Source organism: Podarcis erhardii (genome assembly GCF_964252035.2).
Source record: "Podarcis erhardii genome assembly, chromosome: 9".
In the NCBI taxonomy this organism is placed as follows: domain Eukaryota; kingdom Metazoa; phylum Chordata; class Lepidosauria; order Squamata; family Lacertidae; genus Podarcis; species Podarcis erhardii.
The window spans coordinates 8,199,161-8,214,745 of NC_138512.1; the positions used below are offsets into that span (position 1 = coordinate 8,199,161).

Genomic DNA, 15,585 nt, shown 5'->3' on the forward strand with positions numbered 1-15,585 from the left:
CAATTTTTGGAAAGAAATGGACTAACAAAGTTGTCACAAGAAAACAGATTAATCCTGAACAACAAAATAACACAACAAGAGATTGAACAAGCCATTCAGAACATGCAACTGGGCAAATCTCCAGGGCCAGATGGCTTGACCTCCAAGTATTATAAGACACTAAAAGATTATCTGATCCAACCAATGATGGAGGTCTGTAATGAAATTATGGAAGGGAAGAAGGCGCCGGAATCGTGGAAGGATGCTTTTATCACATTGATACCAAAATCTGAAGCTGAAAAGACACAACTCAAAAACTATCGTCCCATTTCCCTTCTGAATGTGGATTACAAAATATTTGCAGACATTTTGGCAAGTAGACTTAAAAGAGTTCTTAATGAAGTAATCCATAAAGACCAGGCAGGCTTTCTCCCAGGTAGACATATGTTTGCTAATACTAGGAACATTATTGACATTTTGGAACTTCTGCAAACAGACATAAATACAAAAGCTGTGTTAATTTTTATAGATGCGGAGAAGGCCTTCGATAATATTTCTTGGAAATTTATGAAGGGAAATTTGAAAGAAATGGGAGTGGGACGGGGGTTTGAGAATGGGATTGATGCTATATATTCAGAACAAAAGGCCAAACTGATAGTTAATAATGTGGTTACAGAAGAGTTCAAAATTGAAAAAGGAACACGACAAGGCTGCCCGATTTCCCCCCTGTTATTTATCTCGGTTCTGGAGGTGCTCTTGAACATGATCAGAGGGGACCGGTTGGTGGAAGGGATTCAGGTCGGAGCGAAACAATATAAACTTAAAGCTTTTGCAGATGACCTAGTTTTGACCCTGCAGGAGCCAGAATCTAGTACGAAAAGAGTATTACAATTGATACAGGACTTTGGTCGGGTGGCGGGATTTAAATTAAACAAACAGAAAACCAAAGTGCTGGGAAAAAATTTGACAGACATAGAGTCAGAACGGTTTCAGAGAGAAACAGAATTAACTATGGTTAAAAAGGTAAAGTACCTAGGGGTAAACATAACAGCAAAAAACCTGAGTCTATTCAAGGATAACTATGAAAAATGCTGGTCTGAAATTAAGAGAGACTTGGATAGTTGGACAAAATTGAAGCTTTCTTTGTTAGGCCGAATTGCTGCTATTAAGATGAATGTATTGCCAAAAATGTTGTTTTTGTTTCAAACATTGCAGATTGTGGACAAAACGGAGTGCTTCCGGAAGTGGCAGAAAGATATATCAAAATTTGTCTGGCAGGGCAAAAAGCCCAGAATTAAGTTTAAGATATTAACAGATGCGAAAGAAAGAGGGGGCTTTGCCCTGCCAGACTTAAAGTTGTACTATGAAGCCACAGCTTTTTGCTGGCTAAAAGACTGGCTACTTCTCGAAGACACTGACGTGCTGGACTTGGAAGGTTTTAACAATGCTTTTGGTTGGCATGCATACTTATGGTATGATAAAGTTAAGATCAATAAGGCCTTTAAGAACCATATTGTCAGGAAAGCAGTGTTTAATGTCTGGACAAAATATAAAGACTTACTGGAAAATAAAACTCCAAGGTGGCTCTCACCTCTGGAGGCTAAGGCCCGAAAAAGACCCAATATGGAGGCCAAATGGCCAAAATATTGGGAAATATTAGAAAAAGATGGAGACAATTGGAAATTGCAGAGTTTGGAGAAAATGAAGGATAAGGTGCGAGACTGGTTACATTATGCTCAGATTAAAGAAGTTTTTAAAAATGATAAAAAGTTAGGGTTCCAGGTGGAGAAATCGAAGTTAGAAACTGAATTGTTAGAACCAAAGACTAAGGTACTATCTAGAATGTATAACTTGCTGTTAAAATGGAATACACAAGACGAAATGGTTAAATCGGTTATGATAAAATGGGCACAGGACATTGGGCATAACATTATGTTTGAGGACTGGGAAAGGTTGTGGACCACTGGGCTGAACTTCACCGCATGTAATGCTCTGAAGGAAAATGTTATGAAAATGATATATAGATGGTACATGACCCCAGTTAAACTTGCTAAAATATACCATTCGTCTGATAATAAATGTTGGAAATGTAAAGAAAATGAAGGAACATTCTTTCACCTCTGGTGGACATGCCCTAAGGTGAAGGTCTTCTGGGAAATGATATATAATGAACTGAAAAAGGTATTTAAGTATACCTTCACAAAGAAACCAGAGGCCTTCCTCCTGGGTATTGTCGGCCAGAAGGTGTTAAAGAAGGATCGAACATTTTTCATGTATGCAACAACGGCAGCAAGGATTCTTATCGCAAAAAACTGGAAAACTCAAGATCTACCCACACTGGAAGAGTGGCAGATGCAGCTGATGGACTATATGCAACTGGCCGAGATGACCGGCAGAATCCGTGATCTGGGAGAAGAGAAGATGGAGGAAGACTGGGAGAAATTCAAAATGTATTTACAAAAACATTGTAATTTGGTTGAATCTTAAGAAGGATGCTGGATTATAAAAAACTGCTCACCACTAAATTAGATTTAAATTTGATGATAAGTGAGACTAAAGAAAATATAAAATTTTTTTTGGAAGAAGTGCTAGATTATATTTGAATGAATGGACATGAGATTGAAAACAAGTTGATAATTTGTGTGGAAAAACTTTTAACGATGTAAATGGGAGCGGGAGACGTGAGGGAGTCCAAAGAAGTGATGAAATTGTTATGACAGAAATAAGATTGTTTATTATGTGTGCATTTATATTTAAAAACCTTAATAAATATTTATATATATAAAAAAAAATGAACTGTGCTTAAAAGGATTGATACAAATAGAAACTGTTTCCCTCTAGAGGAAGCCTTTGAAACTGTTACAAGAGCTGAGCTGGGGGAATTTCCAGCTGCAAGATAAGGCTGTGAGACTTTGGGAATGACCTTGAATCGGTTAAGAATGTCGACAGAAGAGGCCTTAGTGGCTGTATTATGTAAGATAAATGATTCATTGGAACAGCTTCACAAGAAGGTGGATTTTTTGGGACAAAAGGTGAATACCAATACAGAAACTATCCAGAAATTGACACAGGAATCTACTTTGACTTGGCAAACTGTGGAGAAGGCTAGGGAGAAAGTTGTTGCCGTTGAACCTAAAGTAACACAATTGGAGAGAGAAAGAGTCCCAGCCTCATACATGCAATTTGATGATCATAAGTTGATGCCTGTTATGATTGAATCTAAAGGAAAACAGACTTTGAGGATCAGAGCCCTGCCTGAACTGGAGAGGGAAAGTTTGATGGACTTTCTTACACAGGAATCTGCTGATTTTTGGGAGCTGGACTCGGGCCAAGAAGAGACTAAAATTGTGAGGGTTTTCAGACTTTACCAGAAGAACTTAGAAGATGGAATAAAATTATCTTTAGGTGTCGAGATGGAAATAAAATTATCTTTAGGTGGGAGTTTCCCCAAGACCTACTCTTCAGCCTCAAAGGAAGGAAAACAAAAATAAGATCAGTAGAAGACAAAGCAAAGTTCTTGTATAAGTATGAAGAAGACCCGCAGAAGGGACTTGGAAAAGAGTTAAGAGCATCGGACAGAAGATCACCAGGTTGGTGGACTATATGGAATTGGCGGAATGGACTGGCAGAATCCGAGACCAGGGAGAAGAGAAGGTGGAAGAAGATTGGAAAAAGTTTAAAGACTATTTATAGAAATAATGTAAAATTAATGAGTGTTTGAAAAATGTTGGAATGAAGTTATACGGCTTTAGTAGAAATGTTATAAGGAATTAAGTATAGATAGATTATTAGAGTATTAAAGGGAAAATAAGGTTAAAATATGTTAAGACAATTATATGACAGAAATAGAGGAAGATGGAAAGGATTTGCTGAAATAATTAACAGAAGTGGAATACAAAAAGGGAGGTGTGAGGAGGTCGATGAAACAAGGGAATGAAAGTTAAGATACTGGTATGGTAAGAAGTGTGTTTTAAATTGTTTTTGTTTGACGAGGTGGCTTTCCCCTCTGGAAGCTAAGGCCCGAAAAAGACCCAATATGGAGGCCAAATGGCCAAAATATTGGGAAATATTAGATAAAGATGGAGACAATTGGAAATTGCAGAGTTTGGAGAAAATGAAGGATAAAGTGCGAGACTGGTTACATTACGCTCAGATTAAAGAAGTTTTTAAAAATGATAAAAAGTTAGGGTTCCAGGTGGAGAAATCGAAGTTGGAAACAGAATTGTTAGAACCAAAGACTAAGGTATTATCAAGAATGTATAACTTGCTGTTAAAATGGAACACACAAGACGAAATGGTTAAATCGGCTATGATAAAGTGGGCACAGGACATTGGGCATAACATTATGTTTGAGGACTGGGAAAGGTTGTGGACCAATGGGCTGAACTTCACTGCATGTAATGCTTTGAAGGAAAATGTAATGAAAATGATATACAGATGGTACATGACCCCAGTTAAACTTGCCAAAATATACCATTTGTCTGATAATAAATGTTGGAAATGTAAAGAAAATGAAGGAACATTCTTTCACCTCTGGTGGACCTGCCCTAAAGTGAAGGCCTTCTGGGAAATGATATATAATGAGCTGAAAAAGGTATTTAAGTATACCTTCACTAAGAAACCAGAAGCCTTCCTCCTGGGTATTGTCGACCAGAAGGTGTTAAAGAAGGACCGAACATTTTTTATGTATGCAACAACGGCAGCAAGGATACTCATCGCTAAGAACTGGAAAACTCAAGATCTACCCACACTGGAAGAGTGGCAGATGCAGCTGATGGACTATATGCAACTGGCGGAGATGACTGGCAGAATCCGAGACCTGGGAGAAGAAAGGATTGAAGAAGATTGGAAGAAATTTAAGATTTATCTACAAAAATATTGTAATTTGGTTGAATGTTAAGAAGGATGCTTGATCATAAAATAATTGGCCACCACTAAATTAGACTGGAATTTGATGATAATTGAGATTAAGGAAAATATAAACCTTTTGGAGAATTGTTAGACTATTTTTAAATGAGTGGAAATAAGATTGTAAATAAGATGATAATTTGCTTGAAAAAATTATTCAACGATGTAAGTGGGAGCAGGAGACGTGAGGAAGTCCAAAGAAGTTATGAGATTTTGTTATGACATAACTAATGTTGTCTATTATCTGTGCATTTCTTTTATAAAAAAACCTTAATAAATATTTATTAAAAAAAAAAATTGTTTTTGTTTGGTTATGTTTAGTTTATTGTGTTAGTGTTGTGTTGTGTATTGTTTATATATTGTATTGTATTGGGTTTTTTTTTCTTCTCTTCTTTTTCTTCTTCTTTGTAATGTTTAAAAGCAATAAACATTTTGGGCTGCTCTCTTTCTCCTTTCTCCCTGCCACCACCACTGGGTCTCTGCCAGCAGTCAGCCATCGAGGAGGACATTTTCCATGAAAAGGACAATGAAGGAAAAGGCGAGGAGGAGACCGCAAGACGGCTGGATCTCCTCAGTCCTGACTGGGTAGGTGGTCGTGGCCTAAGCGGTGATAGGCAGAAGGGGAGGGGGGCATATCAACCGCAGGATGAAACTGTTGTTTCAGTTATGGGTGCCTTGAGTTTTAATGTTTGGTTTGGTTTTTTAATTGCTCGTTTTTTGCATCTTTCCTTGCAGGTTCCAAGTATGTCACCCTTTTCCAGTGTTTCCTCCCTGTCCTCCCTGGATTCCCTTTGGGACTCCCTCAATGAGGTACGTAGCAGACAGAGCAGGAGGGAAGCCCTGCTGAGCTGGGCAACCCTGAGGCGGGGGAGGAGGAGGAGGAGGAGGAAGCCGGCCGGCCGGCTGGTCAGGCCACCTTCTGGACTGGTCAGGAGCAAGGGGGCAGGCAGGCAGGGGGCTGCTAAGGGTATGCTTGCTGCCCCACTTGTCCTGATGGACCAGCCCCCCATGGAGCCAGGGCTGTAGGGCTTCCCTGGTTAGCGACTTAGTGTGGGTTCCTGTCTCATTTTGGGCTGCTCTCTTTCTCCTTTCTCCCTGCCACCACCACTGGGTCTCTGCCAGCAGTCAGCCATCGAGGAGGACATTTCCCATGAAAAGGAGGATGAAGGAAAAGGCGAGGAGGAGTCCGCAAGACGGCTGGATCTCCTCAGTCCTGACTGGGTAGGTGGCCGTGGCCTAAGCGGTGATAGGCAGAAGGGGAGGGGGGCATATCAACCGCAGGATGAAACTGTTGTTTCAGTTATGGGTTAGGGTTAGTTTTAATGTTTGGTTTGGTTTTTTAATTAGTTTTAATGTTTGGTTTGGTTTTTTAATTGCTCGTTTTTTGCATCTTTCCTTGCAGGTTCCAAGTATGTCACCATTTTCCAGTGTTTCCTCCCTGTCCTCCCTGGATTCCCTTTGGGACTCCCTCAATGAGGTACGTAGCAGACAGACCAGGAGGGAAGCCCTGCTGAGCTGGGCAACCCTGAGGCTGGGGAGGAGGAGGAGGAGGAGGAAGCCGGCCGGCCGGCTGGTCAGGCCACCTTCTGGACTGCTCAGGAGCAAGGGGGCCGGCAGGCAGGCAGGGGGCTGCTAAGGGTATGCTTCCTGCCCCACTTGTCCTGATGGACCAGCCCCCCATGGTGCCAGGGCTGTAGGGCTTCCCTGGCTAGCGACTCAATGTGGGTTCCTCTCTCATTTTGGGCTGCTCTCTTTCTCCCCTCTCCCCGCCACCACCACTGGGGTCCTGTCTCTACCAGCAGTCAGCCTCTGAAGTGGCTATCAAGGAGGAAGAGCCACAAGAAGAATCAGGGAGCCCCCCAGAGGAGGACGGGGAGGACAAAGAGGACAGGGAGGACCTTGATTTGGCGTGCCCCCCACCTGGAGAACACCTGGAGGCAAGCATAATTGAGGTCAGACGAAACATTCATTCATGACATATGAAAAGCTTCCCTGAACAGGGCTGTCTTCAGATGTCTTCTAAAAGTCAGATAGTTGTTTATTTCTTTGACACCTGGCGGGAGGGCATTCCACTGGGCGGGTGCCACTACCGAGAAGGCCCTCTGCCTGGTTCCCTGTAACTTGGCTTATCGCAGTGGGGAACCGCCAGAAGGCCCTCAGCGCTGGATCTCAGTGTCCGGGCAGAACGATGGGGGTGGAGATAATTCTCCTGGGTTGCTTTTCGTTTGGTATTTGTTTTGTAAGATAACTCTTTTGAATGCGTTTCCAGGTGGCTCCTGCCAAATGAAGTTAGTAATTGCAAAGTGGGTTTGGCGATAATAAAACCATGTTGGCACTTTGCAAAGCCGGTTCTCTCTGGGGTTTTCCTGCCTCCTATACCTTCCCCCCACCCGCTTGTTCTTGGTTTTGTGTCTCGTTCAGATCTCTCCAAGGCCGGCCACATGAGAACTTGGGAGAGGAGTGTTCCCTCCTGACTACAACCCTTTCATATAACGCCTCGCCCCCAAAAAGAAAAGGAGGGATTATGACAGCCTGCCACCACACAGGCCCTTCTTCGTGTGGCACCTTCACAAACGGTCTGGAGGGCGGCAACACAAGAAGGGGCATTTTCTGTGGTGGCTCCCACTTGCGGAATGCTTTCTCCAGGGAGGCTCATCTGGCACCTTCATTATGTATCTTTAGGTACCAAGCAAAGACGTTTCTCTAGAACAGAGCTTTCCAAACTGTGTCGCAGAACCTTCGTGCTCCTCCCAGGGCTGGAAAAGGGCTAGTTGAACTGAATCCCTATGTTGCGAAATGAGGCATGTCTCCAAAGTGTGTCACCAACATGGAAAGTTCTGCTCTAGAACCAGCCTTTGGCTAATTGAACAATGCATGGCCTTTTCAACATGCTTGTGGATTGGGAGGTTGGCTTATGACTTCGTTTTTGTTTTTAATACATATGTTGTGTTTTTAATTTGTATTTTTATCCTGTAAGCCGCCCTGAGAGGTTCCGGGTTTAATTAATCAACCAATTGATTGATTGATTGATTAATGATTGTGGCATTTTCCCAGAATCTGGAGGTGAATTGTTTACTTTTCTCACAGGACTGCGAGGAAGAGAGGCCCCCGAAGAGCCCCAACTGCCTGGCTTCCATCATCTCCCGGATTTGCAAGATCTTCAGAAGAGCGCCGCCGCCAGCACCACCAGTGCCACCGGGGCAACCCAGTACAAGAGCCAGCAGCGGGGCGCAGGCAGAACGGAGGCCACTCTGCACGCGGCTCAGGCGCTGGATGCGGCAGCATCGCAGCTGTGTCCACCCCGAACCAAGGTGAGGAGGAGTTGGGAGACTTGCACCGATCCGCCCGGGGGGATTTTGTCAGCCCCCCCAGGTATGACACTCGGGGCAATACCCCCCCCCCGCACCCCACCTTCCTCCCCCAATGGTGGCTGGGGAAGTAGCACCTGGAGGCGCGCGAATCCCTAAGGGACATTTCCTTTTTGTTGTCCTTGCACAGGTCTTAATCCTTGTGGCCTGAACTGGAGGTGAAAGATCAGAAAGATCAGAACGCGGAGGAAAGCGGGGCGAGAAACCCAAACTCTCGTGGCCCTACGCCCGGGGGGATTTTGTCAGCCCCCCCCCAGGGATGACACTCAGGGCAATACCCCCCCCGCACCCCACCTTCCTCCGCCAGTGGTGGCTGGGGAAGTAGCACCTGGAGGCGCGCGAGTCCCTAAGGGACATTTCCTTCTTTTTGTCCTTGCAGAAAGATCAGGACGCGGAGGAAAGCGGGGCGAGAAACCCAAACTCTTGTGGCCCTACGCCGGCGTCCCATACGGCCAGCCCCAGTTCTAGAGCCTGTCACCTTCTGAGGTTATGGAGCGGAACAGAGAAGACAGCGGGCAAAGGGTGGACGGCGAAGGAGAAGTGCGAGAGAACGACAGCGTCTACGGTGGTGGAGGAGAAGGAGCAGGAAGGACTGAGAGGGGAACGATCCTGGAAAGCGGCTTGAAATGAAGGGGCAATATGGCGTAGAAAAATTGCTAGCTCACGCTGCCCACGCCCAAAGGAGGAGGAAGCAAAGGAGGAAAGCAAGTGAGCAAGAAGGGACAGCTAAAGAAAGAACTGAGAAAAGAGACAGCAAGACCTTCTGGGGGTCAAAGAAACTACAATAAGAAGGAAACTGAGTTTCCTCCCCCCCCCCCCAGCTTACTGATGGTCCTGCAATGTTCTATTTACTTTTTATGTATAATTCTGTATTATATTGTTGAACTGTTTTCTTAGGTGATAAGCCTATAAAGGAGGGATTTAAGGGAGGGGGGAAGGTATTAAGGGAAGACTTTGAAAGGAAAGGCAGAAAATAAAAAGGGGTGGGAAGAAATAAGTGAGAGGGAACGCGTAAAGGGAAGATACAAAGCATTATATAATTTTTGATTATTGTTTAAAATAAAGAAGCTGACCATTGAATCTGCATGGATCTTAAAATTATTTCGTGGAATGTTAATGGGCTAAATTGTAAAACTAGGATGAGAAGACAGAGTCATTTGCATTCCCTGACCTCTGGCTTGTCTGACTATGTGGGATGCTGTCTGCCCAACCCTCGGAACGGGCTTGGCTTCGTATGCGGTTTCATGCAAGAGTTCTTGGAGACTTGTCTCCTGTTTGCTTGGCCTAACGTTCCGCCGAGCTTTGCACTCTGTTGTCACAGGACTCGGAACAGGGCTATGGCCAGCAAGCCTGTTGGACCAGGCCCATGGGCCATGAAGCCCAGAGGCCAAGCAGATGCCTGGAGGAAACATCCTACCTAAACTTTTATCACTCCATACAAGTGGAAAGTTTACTAGACTCTCAGTCTTATAGCAATTCAACTTGAAGCATTCCAATGAAAGGTGCTATATAAATTTAATAAATAAAGGTCCTGAGAAAGCTGACTTGTTTGTTTGTTTGTTGAATCTATATACTGCCCTATACGCGGAGGTCTCAAGGCGGGTCACAGAACAAAATTAATATATAAAACCAGAAGATATATAATCAAAGTAAAAACAACAGCCCAATAACACCCCCCAAAAAAGAACCACATTTTAAAAGGGCAAAGGATGTCAATCAAATCAACCCAAAAGGGACGTTTTTGCCTGATGTCCAAAGGTGTGTAAGGAATGCGCTAGGTGAACTTCCCTGGGGAGAGCATTCCACAGACGGGGAGCCACTGCAGAGAAGGCCCCGTTCTTGTGTTGCCACCTTCCTGACCTCTTGAGGAGGAGGCACACGAGGAAGGGCCTCAGAAGATGATCTCAGGCTCTGGGTAGGATCATATGGAAAGAGGCGGTCCTTGAGGTACTGCGGTCCTGAGCCATTTAAGGCTTTATAGGTCAAAACCAGCACTTTGAATTGGGCCCAGAAATGAATTGCTAGCCAGTGCAGTCGGACCAGGATCAGCGTATTGTGCACTAGCAGAAGTTTCCGAACTGTCTTCAGAGGCAGCCCTACGTATAACGCATTGCAGTAATCTAGCCTTGAGATTATCAGAGCATAGACAACAGTAGTCAGGCTATCCCTGTCCAGATAGGGGTGTAGCTGGGCCACCAGCCAAAGCTGATGGAAGGCAGTCCAGGCCACTGAGCCTCAGGTGACAGCAAAGGGTCCTGGAGGACCCCCAAGCTATGAGCCTGCTCCTTCAGAGGAAGCGTAACCCCATCAAGAGCAGGCCACCTCCCATCCGTCTGGTCTCGGGAACCACCCACTAACAGTGCCCCAGTCTTATCTGGATTCAGCTTCAGTTGGTTGGCTCTCATCCAGTCCATTGCCGAGACAAGACACTGGTCCAGCACTTCCACTGCCTCCCCTGCAGATGTGAAGGAGAAATAGAGCGGAGTGTCACCAGCGTAATTCTGACAACGTACTCCAAATTTCCGGATAAACCCACCCAGCGGTTTCATGTAGATGTTAAACCATATGGGGGAGAATAATAATAATAATAATAATAATAATAATAATAATAATAATAATAATAATATTTTATTTATATCCCGCCCTTCCCAACCAAAGCCAGGCTCAGAGTGGCTAACAACAGTAAAAGTAACACAGTTTACATAAAATCACAATCAATTAAGTGAAATACATTCTAAAATCAATTCAGAATCAAATTAATGGCAACCATACGGCTAGAGTTCTGTGGGGATTACCAAAGGAGGGGGTCAGGCTGTGCCTTGTCCAAAAGCCTGGTGGAACAACTCCGTCTTGCAGGCCCTGCGGAAAGATGTCAAGTCCCGCAGGGCCCTGGTCTCTTGGGACAGAGCGTTCCACCAAGTGGGGCCAGCACTGAAAAGGCCCTGGCCCTAGTTGAGACCAATCTAACCTCCTTGAGGCTCAGGACCTCCAAAATATTGTCATTTGTGGATCTTAAGGTCCTCCGTGGGGCATATCCGGAGAGGCGGTCCCGTATGTACGAGGGTCCTAGGACGTATAGGGCTTTAAAGGTTAAACCAGCATCTTAAACCTTATCCTACATATTATTATTATTCAATTACCAGATGTTTAGAAGAATCTGAAGGCAGCCCTGTATAAGGAAGCTTTTAATGTTGGATGTATTACAGTATTTTAATATTTTTTTGGAAGCCGCCCAGAGTGGCTGGGGAAGCCCAGCCAGATGGGCGAGGTATAAATAAATAAATTATTATTATTATTATTATTATTATTACTATTATCCTGTACTCCACCGGGAGCCAGTGCCCTGTGGATACGATTGAGCCCTGTGGAACCCCACATTCAAGGTTCCCGGAGCTGAAAAACATTCCTCAACTAAGACCGTCTGGAAACGACGTCAGACCTAAACTGACGCGCAGCGTAAATGAATAATGCAGAGTTTTAAAGAATAAGAGTTTTACTGAGTTACAACAAACTTCTTCCTAAACAACATGTTTCCAAACAGTCTGACTGAGATTGCACACTGCTCAGAACTGAGGCAGACTGACTCTGACTGAAACCTAACAGAGAAGAGAGAGAGAAAATGGCTGCCCAGTCCCATGCCAGGGTGACCCAGCAGTTGGCAGTCCGGCCTGGAGAACTTGACCAGGCCCAGCACTTCCCAGCCTGATTGGCTGCTTCTTTGCCACATGGCCTAAAGCCCACTTGAAACGGATCCAGAAAATCAGTTTCTTTCAAAAGTGCCTGGATCTGGTCCAGAACCTTGCTCAGGAAAGGGAGATGAGAAACTGGCCGGTGGTTAGTTAGGTTTTCTGAATGTAACCACAACAGCCAGGACTTTATACACACAGAAGTGGAAAGAAGGAGAATTCCCCACCAAGGAGGAATGGCTTATGAAGCTGGTGGAAGATGCTGAAATGGAGAAATTCCCTGCTAAACTAAGAGGACATAAGGAAGAATTGTTCAAGGAAGAATGGAGACCATTGTTATATTATCTGTCATACTAACATCCGTACCTGAAGTCAAAGGCAGGATTTGAAACATAAGCAGAGGATTACTGATATACGACTTCGGGGCTTAGATAACTTAAACATGTTTTTAAAAACAGGTGATAAAAAGGAGTAATAAAACAAACATCAAGAAAGGAAGGGTGGGGAGTCAAGAAGCAATTATGTATTTAGTTGTTTTAAAAAACAACTCTGTAGTGTTTAGACAAGTGTTTTGGAATATCTTTGGAGACTTAATAAAAAATATTTTTTTAAAATAAATTTAATAATATAGCATCCACGGAGATTCTTAGGAAGCTAATACAATTTCAGTTCGTTTTGTTATTTTAACTTTTTAAATGTTTAATGTATAACTTTTTTAATGTTTGTAAACTTTTGTCTGAATGTCCTGCCTTATCTTAAAATAAAGTGCTTTAGGGGTTATTGGCCTAATCAAATGCTGCATGGATTTTATGAAACAGATTAAATAAGTAAATAAATAAATAAATAAATAAGAATAAATAAATTGATAAAGAATAATAAAGCTGCTAGAATGCTAGCTAGAATGCTAGCCTGGCTTCTGCGCAGACAATTTGTTTATGAGTAGAGAAGTTTCTGCTCAAAGACGAGGAGCAAGTTGGTTCCATGTGCAACAGAAGCTCACCTTCCCCAAAACATGTCGAAGGGGAATGGAAATGTTAAGTTGTGGGTCAACATAACAGACGACACATGTCGAAGGAGAAGGGGCGTCTAAGGCTCAGGACAACCTTTCTTCCCTCCACCAACCCCAGAGAGCTTCCCTCTGTTGGAGAAGCCTTTAAAGATGGGGTGGAAATTCACTTGAAGTGACTTCGAAGCCACCAAGGCGCTACTTCCCTGAGAGTAGGGAAGGGAAGAGAGTAGGCAGGACTGAGAGGGGAACGATCCTGGAATGTGGCTTGAAAAGAAAGGGCAATATGGCGTAGAAAAACTGCTAGCTCATGCTGCCCACGCCCAAAGGAGGAGGAGGAAGGAAAGGAGGAAAGCAAGCGAGCAAGAAGGGACAGCTAAAGAAAGAACTGAGAAAAGAGACAGTGAGACCTTCTGGGGGTCAAAGAAACTACAATAAGAAGGAAACTGAGAGTTTTTAGGTTGCGCTCCGCGGCAACCTGGAAGTAACGCATTACTACCGGGTTTTGCCATTCACGCATGCGCAAACGGTCAAAATGATGTCACGCGCATGCGTGGCAGCAGCGAATCGCGACCCGCACACGCACAGACGTGTGTTGCTTTCGCTTCACGATGCGAACGGGGCTCCGGAATGGATTCTGTTCGCATCCAGAGGTACCACTGTATACTAATGGGAGACTTAAATGGAGTTACATCGTTAGAGATGGGAGTTATTTGCCCTGTCAAGTGGGGCATGGACTTTATGAAACAGATCAAATAAATAAATAAATAAATAAATAAATATTGATTAAAAAATAATAAAACTGCTAGAATGCTAGCCTGGCTTCTGCACAGACAATTTGTTTATGAGTAGAGAAGTTTCTGCTCAAAGACGGGGAGCAAGTTGGTTCCATGTACAACAGAACTCACCTTCCCCAAAACATGTTGAAGGGCAAAAAGTTTAAGGCTCAGAGCAAACTTTATCCCCTCCACCAACCCCAGAGAGCTTCCCTCTGTTGGAGAAGCCTTTCAAAGATGGGGTGGAAATTCACTTGAAGTTGCTTCAAAGCCACCAAGGCACTACTTCCCTTCCGGGGGAGAACCAGAAGAGAGCGGCAGGAATCAAGCAGCCCAGGCCCCCCCCCCCAAAGCAGCCAGAGGGTGGGCTTGAGAAAACCCTCCCCATCGCAGGCTCCACCAGTCTCTGTCTCTAGAAGCCTCAAAGAAACAAGATCCCACCGCCATGTATCCCGTTCACAGTACTGAGGATTCTCAGCATTCTCCATTTATTCCTTCATATTTATTTACTTATTGAATCTATATACCGCCCTATGCCTGGAGGCCTCAGAGAGCAAAATCAAAATATAAAACCACAATATATATAATCAAAATAAAAACAACAACCCAATAACAGCCTCAGCCCTCCCAAAAAAGCCCACATTTTAAAAGGGCTTAGGATGCCTGGGATACAAGGCTGGGACTCCTTCATCTGGCTGTTGTCCATCCCTGAATCTCCCACCTCTTCTTAAAAACCTCCAATGAATCATAGAATGGGAGACTTGGAAAGGGACCCCAAGGTCCTCTAGTCCAACCCTCTGCAATGCAGGAATCTCAGCTGAAGAATCCCAACAGATGGCCATCCAAACTCTGCTTAAAAGGTTTCCAGAACGTTTCTGAGCACAATTCAAAGTGCTGGTGTTGACCTTTTGAAGCCCTAAATGGCCTCGGTCCAGTATACCTGAAGGTGTGTCTCCACCCCCATCGTTCTGCCCGGACACTGAGGTCCAGCGCTGAGGGCCTTCTGGCGGTTCCCTCATTGCGAGAAGCAAAGCTACAGGGAACCAGGCAGAGGGCCTTCTCGGTAGTGGCGCCCGCCCTGTGGAACGCCCTTCCAGCAGATGTCAAAGCGATAAACAACTACCTGACATTCAGAAGACATCTTAAGGCAGCCCTGTTCAGGGAAGTTTTTAACGTGTGATATTTTATTGTATTTTTGGTTTTTATGGAAGCCGCCCATAGTGGCTGGGGAGGCCCAGCCAGATGGGCGGGGTATAAATAATAAATTATTATTATTATTATTATTATTATTATTATTATTAACCTCCAAGGAAGGAGCATAGCGTCCATGGTCGGATCCAGCTCCTTCTTTGGTGGTCTTGAACAAAGTTCAGGCCAAACTTCCAACTCCTAAACACACCCCTTGACTTCTGTTCAACATGTTTTTCTCCAGCTCTGCACCTGCCACTTGAGCCATTCAAGACTCCAGAAAGTTATTGTGGTGCAACTTATAGTCATCAAAATTACAGTGGTGCCTCGCAAGACGAAATTAATCTGTTCCGCGATTCTCTTCGTCTAGCGGTTTTTTCGTCTTGCGAAGCAAGCCCATTGACAGCTTAGCGGATTAGCGCTATTAGCGGTCTAGCGGCTTTTAGCGATCAGCTGAGAAGCGGCTTATCAGCGGATCAGCTGTTAAGCGGCTTAGCAGCTTAGGAACAGGGCGAAAAAAGCGGAAAAAACCCCGCGGGAACTCGCAAGATTTTTTCGTCTTGCGAAGCAACCCCATAGAGAAATTCGTTTAGCGAAGCGCCTCCAAAACGGAAAACCCTTTCGTCTAGCGGGTTTTCCGTCTTGCGAGGCGTTCGTCTTGCGGGGCACCACTG

At 44.4% G+C, this 15,585-nt stretch overlaps 1 protein-coding gene across 1 annotated transcript; it reads left to right on the forward strand.

Moving 5' to 3' along the window:
• Positions 1-3,392: 3,392 nt before the first annotated feature.
• LOC309350554 (uncharacterized protein) lies at positions 3,393-8,204 on the forward strand (the record flags this gene model as incomplete). The annotated part of the gene is made up of 7 exons (XM_081877520.1): positions 3,393-3,414; positions 5,309-5,472; positions 5,623-5,697; positions 6,013-6,108; positions 6,290-6,364; positions 6,690-6,839; positions 7,975-8,204. 7 exons carry the CDS (start codon positions 3,393-3,395, stop codon positions 8,200-8,202), a joined length of 810 nt encoding a protein of 269 aa, XP_081733646.1. The 3' UTR covers positions 8,203-8,204.
• Positions 8,205-15,585: the final 7,381 nt, after the last annotated feature.